General features: G+C 40.9%; 1 protein-coding gene across 1 annotated transcript in view; it reads left to right on the top strand.

Moving 5' to 3' along the window:
- LOC311046928 (uncharacterized protein) overlaps nt 1-12,223 on the top strand; it is a gene marked incomplete at its 5' end in the record, with an annotated part of 66,222 nt that overhangs the window by 33,557 nt on the left and 20,442 nt on the right. The window contains 3 exons of the mRNA XM_084059507.1: nt 3,299-3,403; nt 8,730-8,911; nt 11,558-11,673. Of these exons, the coding sequence (XP_083915633.1) occupies nt 3,299-3,403; nt 8,730-8,911; nt 11,558-11,673 (403 nt within the window). The remainder of the gene's footprint in view (nt 1-3,298; nt 3,404-8,729; nt 8,912-11,557; nt 11,674-12,223) is intronic.

Raw genomic sequence — 12,223 nt, 5'->3', positions numbered from 1 at the left:
AGAGAAGCCCCAGAGCTGAGCTCACTGATAATGACACATCCAACAATTGTTTCTGTAAGTGGTTTCTTTCTGTTTAATAATTTGGCATTTACAGTGTGAGTGCTGTGTCATTTACTTTTGTGTCTACGTAATTCCGTAATTCCTAATTCCTACGTAATTCCTGTATTATGTGTGTGTGTGTGTGTGTGTGTGTGTGTGTGTGTGTGTGTTTGTAATGAGAATAGACGTAGGGGGGGCAACAGGAGGTCTCCTCCCTATAATGACAGAGTGAAGTTTAACTGCCTGACACCAACCAGACCCTGACCCTCACACTGCCTATCAATCAACCTTGCAGTGTGTGGGTGTGTGCATGTTAGCGAATCTTTGTACACGTCATGTGAGAATGAATACACATGTAAGTACATGCGTTTGTGGGTATGAAACTGTGCTGGTGTTTGCATATGTATTTGGTGTGTGCGTGCGTGTTTGTGTGAGTGTGCTTGCATGGACACACAATGTATGTTTACACACACAGAAATATTATGTATATGTGTGCTGGTCTTCAAGTGTTTTGTGTGTGTGTGTGTGTGTGTGTGTGTGTGTGTGTGTGTGTGTGTGTGTGTTTAATCTTCTGCCATCATAGCATTAGGCTGAGAAACCTCTGTTTTGGCGTTGTTTCTTTTTTTTTAACAAAATTATTGGTTGAGACCCTTTGGCTGACTTAGTTGATTAGCTGAGAACTGAGAGTTAATCCTGTTGATGATTTTAATAATAAACAAACAAAGTGCTATGGCTCAAGTTCTACTACCAGTTACAGTAACTGTTACAATACACAGCTTATGATTCTTTTTTTAAACAATCATAAGCTTATATATAACCTTAAGTAATATCTTGGGCATCCTGCTAACTTACTGTAACTAGAAGCTGATCCAAGAGACAGCAACAGCGCTGTGTGCTTCTCACAGGTGTGGCCCACTTCAACCAGAACATAATATATGGTGCTTATTGCGAACGCGGCGCGCCTCCGCCCAAGTGGAGCTTACTATGAAAGTCTGCTCGGCTTGTGTGTCTGTCTGTCTGTCTGTGTGCAGTGCACTGCCTGGGTGCGGCGCTGCGGCCGACAGAGGGCGCCAGAGTGCAGCTACAGTCAAAACACAAACACACACACACACACACACACACACACACACACACACACACACACAGAGTCCGTAAATACACAATATTTTCGAGCTGCGTTCGCTTCGAGCGTTCGCGCGTCTTACTTGTTGTTAATTAAAAGCCCTGTATGATCATTTGAATAGGTTATCAATCTATTGCCTATTGTTGCTTAAATCCCTGTATCATATTTAAATACAGAAGGCTATCTTACGCAAAAGGGGATACAGTAAGCTTAGGAGGAAAATTGTGTGATACTGAGACATTTACTTAATCGTAGGTTGGGCCTGATTCACAGCTGTTCTTTCAGAGGATATGAAATATAAATGATATGCAGTATATTCTGCATATCATTTATATTTATTCATTGATATATATATATACACATACGTGTGTGTGTGTGTGTGTGTGTGTGTGTGTGTGTGTGTGTGTGAGAGATGCACACATATACACACACACTGTACAGTATGTATGTAAGATGTGATCTGCTGCTGCACACACTACGCTGCCTATACTTTATGTTGCATAGATCAGGTTCTACTTGAAAATCTGCCCACAAGTGGGCCCCGGCCCACAGGTTGAGAATCGCTGCTCTAGGTGGAGTGGTCGAGCGTGTATTGACCAGGTTAAGTGGGGTGGTCCAATGTGTACAGTGCTGTTGCTGTGTGTGTGTGTGTGTGTGTGTAGCAGCAATAAAACACACATGCTGTCATCCAGACCTACTCATTACAAACCTGAGTCACACAGAAACCCTGCAGTTGAGCTCACCTGTGTGTGTGTGTGTGTGTGTGTGTGTGTGTGTGTGTGTGTGTGTGTGTGTGTGTGTGTGTGTGTGTGTGAAAACATCTGTACATTACATTAATAACATTTTCATTGCTACTTTCTACAGACTGCTGACAAATATAAGGAAAACGGTGAATACATGAGTGGTGAAACATAACAAATGCAGATGCTTCCATACAGGTGTACTGCTTGATACAATTAAGCAATTAACATAGACATGCTAGCCTATTATGCTCTGTGATGTGTATAAAAATGCTGAGCACAATGCTGAGCATCAATCAAGATGCCAACAAGAGAAAAATATCTATGATTTGTGTCTATGAAACAAGGTTATTTTATGAAATTTCGTCACAAAAACAGCCCAACTAGAGGAAAGGTGACTAAAGTGACTCTTTCAATACATACTGTACACACACACGTCCAGGGGGCGAAAACATGGTCTTCACTTCCCGGCCTGTCAACTGGCGAAGACGATAATGATCTATGATCGTCGTTTAGTCTCTCCACTTTATATACTGTACTTCATTGACTGGAGTCCCCCATAGGCCCCCTCCCCTTTTCCCTCCACACTCAATCTCTTCACCTAGGGACACGTCAGGGTTCATGTCATTTAGCTCAATGAGTTTTGACTTATGACCTGTACAAAGTAAACGGAAGGATTCCCCCATTTTCAGCCCTGTATTTGCAGAGTATATTGAAAAGTAAAAACCTGACATGCTAATGGTAAGTTCTCATCCACTTTGGCTTGGGGTGGCTAACGGGAGGCATGCCACTACACGCTGATGTTTTCATGTTGGCTGTTGGTGGAGAATGGGAACCTCTCCTAACCCATATGTCTGGCAGTGATTGAGATAGATGGTTGGGTAGGGAGAGAGAAACGACATGAGGGAGAGGGAGAGAGCCATGGGCTATAGGAGGGGAAGAGGGTGTGTCTGGGAAATGGAGTTGTTCTAACTTCAAAGATGACTGTACACTGCATGCTGCCAAGACCTCACATTTGTCCAGGGGAATACTCCACTATATCATCGTTTCTTCCTGTTTGGCGGAAGTCTTATCCTTATCCTAGCTAAAGCACTGATACATCAATACAAATTAAAGAGTCTATATCACACTTACTCTCCTACCCCACACACACACTATTTCCCTATCCAATCCCTGGCCTGGTGAATAAACCTTGTAAGAACGTTAAGAAAGTTACAAATCTAATTATCAGTGTTATTATACTGTATTTAAAAAAAATATATTATCTTGAAGCATCGTGGCAGAAAGCAGGTGAAAAGATGGATTTGTGCAATGTGATTAATCTGCATGGCAGGCTACATGCAGGTTTCTCCTCCTGTTTATAAACAAACCACTTTAAATTGCACATTTTTTGCAGAACAACTTGAAGGGCAGAAGGTTCTGCAGTCCAGCCAAGCCAGAGAGGAGAAGGAAACAGAAAGAGATGTTTCAACACCTTTAGAGGACAATAAGCCTGAAAAGGGTGAGTGGATGTATGTCCATGTACAGTAGGTATGTACACAGCTGCGTGCACACATGTGTACATGCATTTGTTTCTATTTAGTGTGGTTGCCCGAATGGGCAACCAGACTATAGTACTCTACCGACTTTATTATTCTAGATAAACTTTTTTATCGTCCGCTACTCCTCCCACAGTTTATTTTTCCCAATTTCGTGCCATATGTAAAAATGACCGGCTTCAGCGGGAATCCTGTGCTTGTACTTTGCTAAGAGATTGGTTACATAGTTTAATTGATATTGATTTATTAGTGCATTAAATTTCCCCATCCACTTTAATGGAAAAATGAAAGAATTCAAGTATTTTTTTTTTCTCAGAAACCGTAAAGGTTAGAGTTAAAAAACTTGGAGGGGAGGTTCATAGTTTATTGCCAAATTATTAATAAAATAATTACACCAGTAGGCCACATGGTGGCGCTATAACAGCCCACTTTACGTTTTGGCCTATAACTCTTGAACCGTAGGTCGTAAAATCAAAATTTATTTTTCCCTGGATTCCTTGGGTCACGACGCAATATAGGCCCCATATAGGCCACGCCCATTTGTGTCAGGATAGATTTTCCGCCATTTTGAATTTTCTTCAAAACACACTTTTCGCTCCTCCTCCCACATATTTTGTCCAAATTTCACAAAAATGGGTACACATGATCTCTGGACCCATGCGATAAACATCTCCAAGCAGAATTTTGATAGTCCTTACGGTTCGTCCTTAAATGGCTTCCAAAGTTAGCGGGAGGGGCCCGTTTTACAAAAAAGGCCAAAAATCACAAACAAAACCTCCAGTCAATCCCAAATTTGAATCACATGTCAAGGGTGGTTTACTCAACGGATCCCCAAAAGCATTTCCGCTTTGATCCATAGGGGGCGCCACAAATGCGCAAAATGTAACCGTTTGATGCAAAAACATTATTTCGGGGTGGATCGATCCTCTCAAAATGAAACGCAAGTGATCTCATGAGAGACGTGACAATGTAATTGGCGCAGCCTCCGACAGTATTCCTCCCAGCGTATTCCTCGAGTCCCGGCGGCCGCAGCCCACGACCGGCGTCGGCGCAACCACACTTTGCAATTGCCCTGAATTGCGACGCGTCTAGTTCTCATCCTTTCTCTAAATACAAACATAACTCTCTCTCTCTATGCTGTGTGAGTTGTATTAAGCCTTCTTAACACCAAGCAGTTAACAGGCAATCGTGTAAAGTGCGGTTTGTATTGCGCCATCGGCGGTTGCAAGGTATTAACAAGGCCCAATCACCCAATTTATTGAGAAGTAAGAGCGTTCCATTGCCCGTTGCAAATTAAAGCGGTCTGAAAACATAATGTTTTAGTAGTCTACATTTTATTTATAATGTTATAATTTAATATTCTAAATATTTGGCCAATTTCTCACCAATCTCTTAGCTTTGTGATATTTATTTAAAAATGGCTAAAAGTGATGTTGATGATACAAAAGAGGGCCTACAGCCAGGTTTACTCTCAATGTTGAAGACATGACAAACCCACTTAAAAACCCTGTGTGTATTCAATGACGTATACCTCCATGGTTCAACAACTCAAAGAGCTGCATTTCTTTTTGTGCGGGGTAGAGCATAACATACGTTATTACATTATTAATTCATTTATTTGCCCAGTATGGTAGATATATTTCCTCTCATGCAGGCGCAGATCTGTGCCATCAGCTGATTGTCAGCTGTAGTCTGTGCTGTGTGTTTGGAGAAACATTAAACCTCTCTCCCAATATGATCTACAGACATTGTCAGGAGATGTCAGCACAAGACAGGTCTGTAACGGCCTTTATAATGAACAGGTCTAGACATTTCTTCCTTCCATATATCTGTGCTGTCACTGAGTGACTGCTGAACTCTGCTATATAGAGAAGAGGAGAATGTCAATAGTACTAAATCACTCCTGAATTCAAAAGGACAGAGTAGCACACTGGAGCAGGTTGTTATTAATGAATGCTGAAGCTGACTCTGTGACAAGACAAAGCCTGCCTAATAGTGTTATTAAATCGCAACTAAATTATTTTGTGACAAGTGGAACACCTGACCGTTGTTTAATTAATTTGCTTGTCACTGTTGACCTTGAAGATGCATAGGAAATCCTTTTACAGTATGGTAATAGTATGGCCCACCTGATTGTATAACAACCACTTGCTACTATACCTCCCCAGTAGACCTGTACTATCAACAATATTGCAGCCAATTCAAAACCAAGGCACACTTTGCCAGAATATGTTTTAAAGGGACTACACCATGAATTTAAAAAATAATAATAATATTTAATATCATATTGTTTATGTCCCTCAAACGTTTTCAAAAGGTTTGAGCCTAAATCAAGCCTCAGATATACTCATTCCAACTAACTTCTCTCTGGCTTATAAAGCACTTTCACCTGCAATACCACATTGTCCTGTTTGGCACGGGGCGCTATTGAGCCAGTTTGTATGCATGTTATCTCCTGGTTCTGTGTGGAAAAAGTAAAAAAAAAATAAGAAAAAAATAAGATTTTTTTTAAAAGATTTTTTTCTTTTTTTTTTTTGGGTTGGAACTGAAAAACGGGAGGAATTGTTCCCTGACGTGACGTAGGCAGGGGGACCAAATCAGTTTGGCCTGTTTTTAGACCAATTTACAGAAAACCCCAGATTTGCTGTGAAAGCCTGAGTGTTCAAACTGCGGTATTTTTGAGGATAGAAGAGAGGTAGGGGAGACCAAAAACACACAAAAAAGAAGAAAAAGTTAAAATTCATGGTGTAGTCCCTTTAATTAAAACATTTTACCAATATAATCCATGTTTAAATGGCATATATAGGTTAGGCTTTCCAAGCTGCTTCAGCATAAAATGAACACATTTTGCAATGAAAGTGTGTGCTTGTGTATTTCAGAAATAGTAGAAATGCCCCATCTGACTAAAACAAGGAGAAGACTCTGAGCATCACACTTTTCCTGTCCATAATGTAGGTTTTATGAGCAACCCCCATTTGCAAATTATGGAACTGAATCAAATCTAAATTAAATAACAAACCAGTTCTCTCTAGAAAAGTTAAAGAAATATAAACATCAGGTGATACCAGATAACATTCCTTTGCTAAATCACTGTTTAATTTAGATATTTTGTTTTGCTGTCGAGATGACGAAGCGAGATAATCAGCTTATCTCTCTCAATACACATCATGAGTAAATAAACTTGCTGTCTTCTATGTTTGTGCTCGGCGTACATGTTTGTGCACGTACGTGTGTGTCTATGCATGTGTATGCTTGCTCTCAAACATGTGGACAGTACAGTGTATTAGCGGTTCTTTGTGTTCTCAGCCTGCCTAAGCAGACATATTCTGCCCCCTGAGTAAATATGGCGAGCTACTGATAACATTCACATGTGTGGGACAAGGACACTCTCTCGCTCTCTCTCTCACACATAGAGTCACACAATTCACTAGGGATAGTGGAATGACTGCTTATTTTTGTTACACTAACGCACCATGAATCATGATATGATAAACGAACCAGGCTGGTGCAGTACCTGTATGGCACCGCACAAGGTCCTGCATTTCAGGTGAAATTTTTTGTTGCTTAGATAATTCAGTACTGTCATAGTGATGGGAACATTTGTTTTTGCGTTAAGTCCATCATTTTTGTTGTTTTTCCGAAAGGGAGAAGAAGAGGGAGAGGGAGAGCAGGGACCAAAAAAAACGAATATTAAAAAAACATATCAAAGGGAACATAAAAAACTGTGTAATAGTGAAAGTAAAATAAATAATTGTATGTTTATAGTACTTATTTAGTTTCTCTTTATACAGCTACACTGTTTCTGTACCACTATTTCAAAACATTTTCAGGGATGTTTATTGGCAATTTTGCCATCTGTGGACATGTTAACTACTATTTTTTTATTGTTAACTACTACCATTTAATTATAACACATCTACCCCTACTATACACCTTGTGGACTGATCAATGCTTTTAGGTGTCATGGGATGTACTTACTAGAGATGTACATGACTGCCCAAAATAGTTATTTGAATATTCTGCTGGTCCTAAAGGACCACTTTTTCAACCCATCTTCATATAATTGGTCCTCACTAATGCTCATTATAAGATGGCACCATTTTTGTCTAGTTGGTCTGTGTCTCAGAGGAGGGCTGTGAACAGTTCAGAAACCTGCCTACCAGTAACAACATTGGTAGGCAGGTTCAGTACTTACTCCAAGCCCCCAGAACCCAGTGGTTGCATTGAAGCGCATTGGACATGCTGGCCATTCGTAGGTACTGCAGCTTAAACGGATGGGGCCACTGCACAATGTACGAGCGAAAACGGTTTCGACCAATGGGCTCGACTCACGAGCTTGCGCACAGGGCCGCGCACCTCTGTGATGTAAAACGCGTCACTTCTGTGACGCAGAACGTATCACAGTGGCCCCAAATAGGCTACGCCCATCACACTTTCCAACCCGGAAGAAGGGGTGAATTCGCTTCATGCGCTGGGTGAGCAACTCAATGCAAGTGGATGGGAGGGGATTTCGGGTGCCCTCTCTATTATTTTTAACTCTATGACTTACTGCCAGAAAACTGCAGGCCTCTCACTAGTGTGGCAACCACACACTTCAAATCATGAACGCAGCTTGTGATTTCCGTGAAATTTCACACGCACATTTCTATTAGGCCGAGGAAGAAATGCCACCCTTGTCACATTGGCCTGTTATAACACATTTTTGGAACAAAATGCCTCAAATCATGAATGCAGTGTCCGATTGCAGTGAAAAGCCCTTGAACAAATGGCACCCTTTTCACATTGGCCTATTATAGCGCCACCAGGAGGCCACAATAACGTACCTGACCTGCCGGAGACCTGTGCTCCAAGGAGCACTTTTTCTATTTTTTTATGCTTCCTAATGTCTTTTTATAATTGTATTGTTGTTTCCTTTGCTAGATGTTTTGTGTACAGTATAGCACACTGAATTGCATTGTTGAAATGTGCTATAATTGCCTTGCCATAGTAATTTCAAACAAGATTTCAACCTTTTGTTTTTCTTAATGCAAGAGCATAGAAGACATTGCTCTTGTGGTTAATGAAACAAAATAATAATGAAGTAGAATTGTTTTTTATGTCACCGGTAGGTAGGTTTGAACTGTCGATAGCCCTCCTCTGAGAGGAGTGAGTAGACATGATGGGGACATCTTATAATGAACATTAGTGAAAACCATTTATATGAAGACAGGTTGAAAATGGGTGAAGTGGTCCTTAATAACAAATGTTACATACAATTGGAGATTGAGCACAGTGTTTCTTTCCCCTCAGATTCGGGTGCTAAAAGTGTGCTGGTCCGTGTGTTTGGCTTGGTACAACGATATCTTTTGAACCCAGTGGTTCAGAGAGGGGACGAGAAAGGTTCGCAGAGACAGGCCAGTCCCAAACAGAACAGCTCTGCACCTGGAAGATTCTCTAAGAGCCATGCCTCTGCTTCACTCAGCCAAGCTCAGGTACTGTACTTCATTGTTGTAGTGAAAACAATGTATGATCCCACACTGCGCACCTGTACGTCAGCCTACAACCTTTAGCAAGGCACGTAATTCCTTATGAAGTGTTAACACACAACTCATGTCCATGACTCCTTGTTTTTTGTTGGCTGTGTTATGAAGGCTACAAAAAGTTTATATCAATGGCATATGAAAGCACTAGATTTCACAACTACGAGAAAGGGAATCACAGCAATTCCATCTGGTCCACTGACTGTGATTACACTGCTGTGGTGGTGTTTTTTTCTAAGATGTGTACATACATTTGCAGTAAACAACAGCAACAGTGGGGTCATGGTTCAGGTAAACAAATAAACAGGTAAATAAATCATGCCATATAGGCTTTTATGCTAGTCTGTAATAGAAACATGCTTATATTCTTGTTAGCCCAACAGAGCGAGCCCCACAATCAATTTTGGGTCCTGGCTGACTCTCACTCTAGGAGATCGTACCTTATGCAATGCAGTAAAGTGATTTGTCAATCTGATACTCCATCTGGCAACTCTGCCCAACTCTCTCTCTCTCTGTTCAACAATTCAGAGTTTTAGCAGTTAGAGTACCGTAAGTAGAATTCACAGAGAGCCAAGAGTTGGAAAGCCAACAAAGGGTCAAGTGTCCAACAAGCCTAGTATCAACAGCTTCAGTCTTGACAACATTTAGATTCTAAATCCTTCTTTTTGGACCAACGTGGCTAACAAGACTCTAAGCTGGCATCTGACGTAAAGCACCTTTGACTAAGCTTATTTGTAGGTTGTTGATTGTTAATATTATTTTGTCACAAGGTTTATTTAAATTGTTGACAGGAAGTGGATTGTTTGTCCATTTGTTTTCCATTTAATTGGGGATAAGTAGGTATGGCATAACTAGAGGTCTTAAGCATAATGGGGGTCCAAACTGTCACATGCAGAGAATGTTATAGAAGTAGAATACTCACAACATAATACACTGCTGAATGGTCAGTAACGGCCTCCTTTAAGAGCAGTTCTATCTATTCTAGGTTTGTAAACGGTCACCTGCTTATGCAGTGCAGTTCTGCAGTGTCCCGTTTAGTTCAGTTGGCTGCAGCATTATGAATCATTCCATTCATGCCGAGCAGCAGAGGTCATATTGTTACTTTATCTCACCACCATGTACATTGTACACGGTAAAGATCATCCGTGTTAATTTATCCATTGGTACTGTACATGTACAGTATCTACAGTACAGTAGGACAGGCAGAGGTCCACCAGAGGAATTACCATTCAAGAATGTTGACGTTAATGTAAATTAGTTTCTGTTCATTCTAATCCTGTGTGGCCAGCACAATACAGTTAAGATCGGAGCAGTTTTTTCTGGTTCAGCTGTAAAACCACATTGTAACACTGTAACCCTGTACACAGAGGTACCATAATATTAATCTAGGGGATTAAAGCTTTAATGTGACCTTTGTTTTTCTCACTCTGATTTCCCACATGGACCCATAAGGGAAAATTAAGTACAGCTAGTAGAGCACAAAGAAAGATGGGGGGCTTTTATAAAAATACAGACATCATAAACCTACAGTACTTCTACACCCATTTCCGCGTAGCCTATTAATAGACTCAGAAGTATTACAAGAGTTTCCCTTTCTTTCCCAAGAGTTCATTTGGAGTATCATGCTGCAATATCTAAATGTAACTCTTTGCTCTGTCACCCTGTGGCCTAGAATAGTTAAGGTTGTATTGGAAAACATTCCTTATTGTCAGAAATGCGAGAGAAAAGTGCAAATCTCAGTGCTTCTCTCACCTCCTTAATTTGGTTTAGATTAATGTACAGCTCCCAGAGTTATCAATTAGAAAGAGTGTATAGTTTCCCCTTGGGTTAGAGTTGCATAGCTTTACATCTGATCTGAATGACTAAAGTATTCAATATTTGATAGCCCTCAATGATTGGTTCTGGTGTAAGTATTTTAAAATAATCAAAAAACAAGCTGCCTCTGTTTTTTGGTTTAACTTCTTCCTGTGCACTTAACTCCTCTGCCCTTTTCACCTCTATATGTCCATTCATCTTTGCTGGATACCATCTCAACATAAATTAGATTTAGATTATGTGAACCTCGAACCTTCTGATTCTCTATTATTAATCCTCTAACCTCCAGCCACTCTTTGTTAATTTATCCAATCTATGAGAGGGTACAAAATACAGTTTGGACACTCACATGGATGATGTGGACAAAATCATTTTTTATATTTTAACCAAATACCTCAATATCGAAATTGTGACAATGATATCTTAGTGACGATGTCATATTTAAAATGTACTTTTGAAGTTTCTAAATAATTGCTATTTTAGAAACTTGTCAAATTAAAACCAGTATAAGACAACACTTATGCCATATGACGATATTACCATATCCAACATCCCAGAAAATATCGAGTCTCATAACACGATATCGATATAATATCCATACTGTATATTGCCCAGCCCTAGGTAAATGAACACTGATTTCACTATGCAATTCCCTTCTTTAGACCTGTGTTCATGGTGACTTTCCTCCGCATCTAACCCAACATTCTAACCCATCCCAACACCCTGCTGCCACTCAACCCCTCTGTCCTCCTCCATCCATCAACCCCACCGTTCCTCCTCCAGATCAGATCCAGGAGGCGGAGCCAGCAGAGAGGCCTTCCCTGCCAACCCGTTGTGGGAGGATCCAGTGGGGATGTCTGTGCCGTGGCGGACACATCCGGTGGGGGCAAAGACGAGAGGTGAGGTCGAAGGTTAAACACTGCATCACCTGACTACCTACAACACTGGCTCTGAACATGGGATCCGGGGACCCCCTGGGGTCCTTGTGGGGGTTCCAGGGAGTCCCCAGCTAAATGAGGGATGGGAACCAAATTAACCCTGAAGGGTGTGATTTTACTTTGTAGATTGAGATCCCAGAGATGACAAATATATATATCTCTATCTCTATCTCTATCTCTTTCTTGATCACTCACTCAAGTGGGTCTGCACCCTAATGCATATCACACTGGGGGTCCTTGAAATAAACAAGAATGATTTTAAATAAATAAGAGAGCGCACTGGCTTCTCAGTTCTCTGCCATTTCTCTCTCACCAAGGAAACACCATAGTTATATAAAAAGCAAAAGGTTTCCGAGTGTGGTGCTGAATGTGGTGACCTATCGAATTCGGTGACTGGAGCTGTTCCGCCCTCCAGAGCATGGAAAGCAATTACGGAGCATGGGAAACATCTCTTTGGCTGAGGGGAGTGATTAAAAGGTTAATCACTGAACTAAAACATCCCTACACACCC

Source organism: Gymnoscopelus microlampas (assembly GCF_963454915.1).
Source record: "Gymnoscopelus microlampas genome assembly, chromosome: 6".
Classification (NCBI taxonomy): Eukaryota; Metazoa; Chordata; class Actinopteri; order Myctophiformes; family Myctophidae; genus Gymnoscopelus; species Gymnoscopelus microlampas.
The sequence above is the reverse complement of the archived record's forward strand: the minus strand, read 5'-3'. Positions and strand labels throughout refer to the sequence as shown.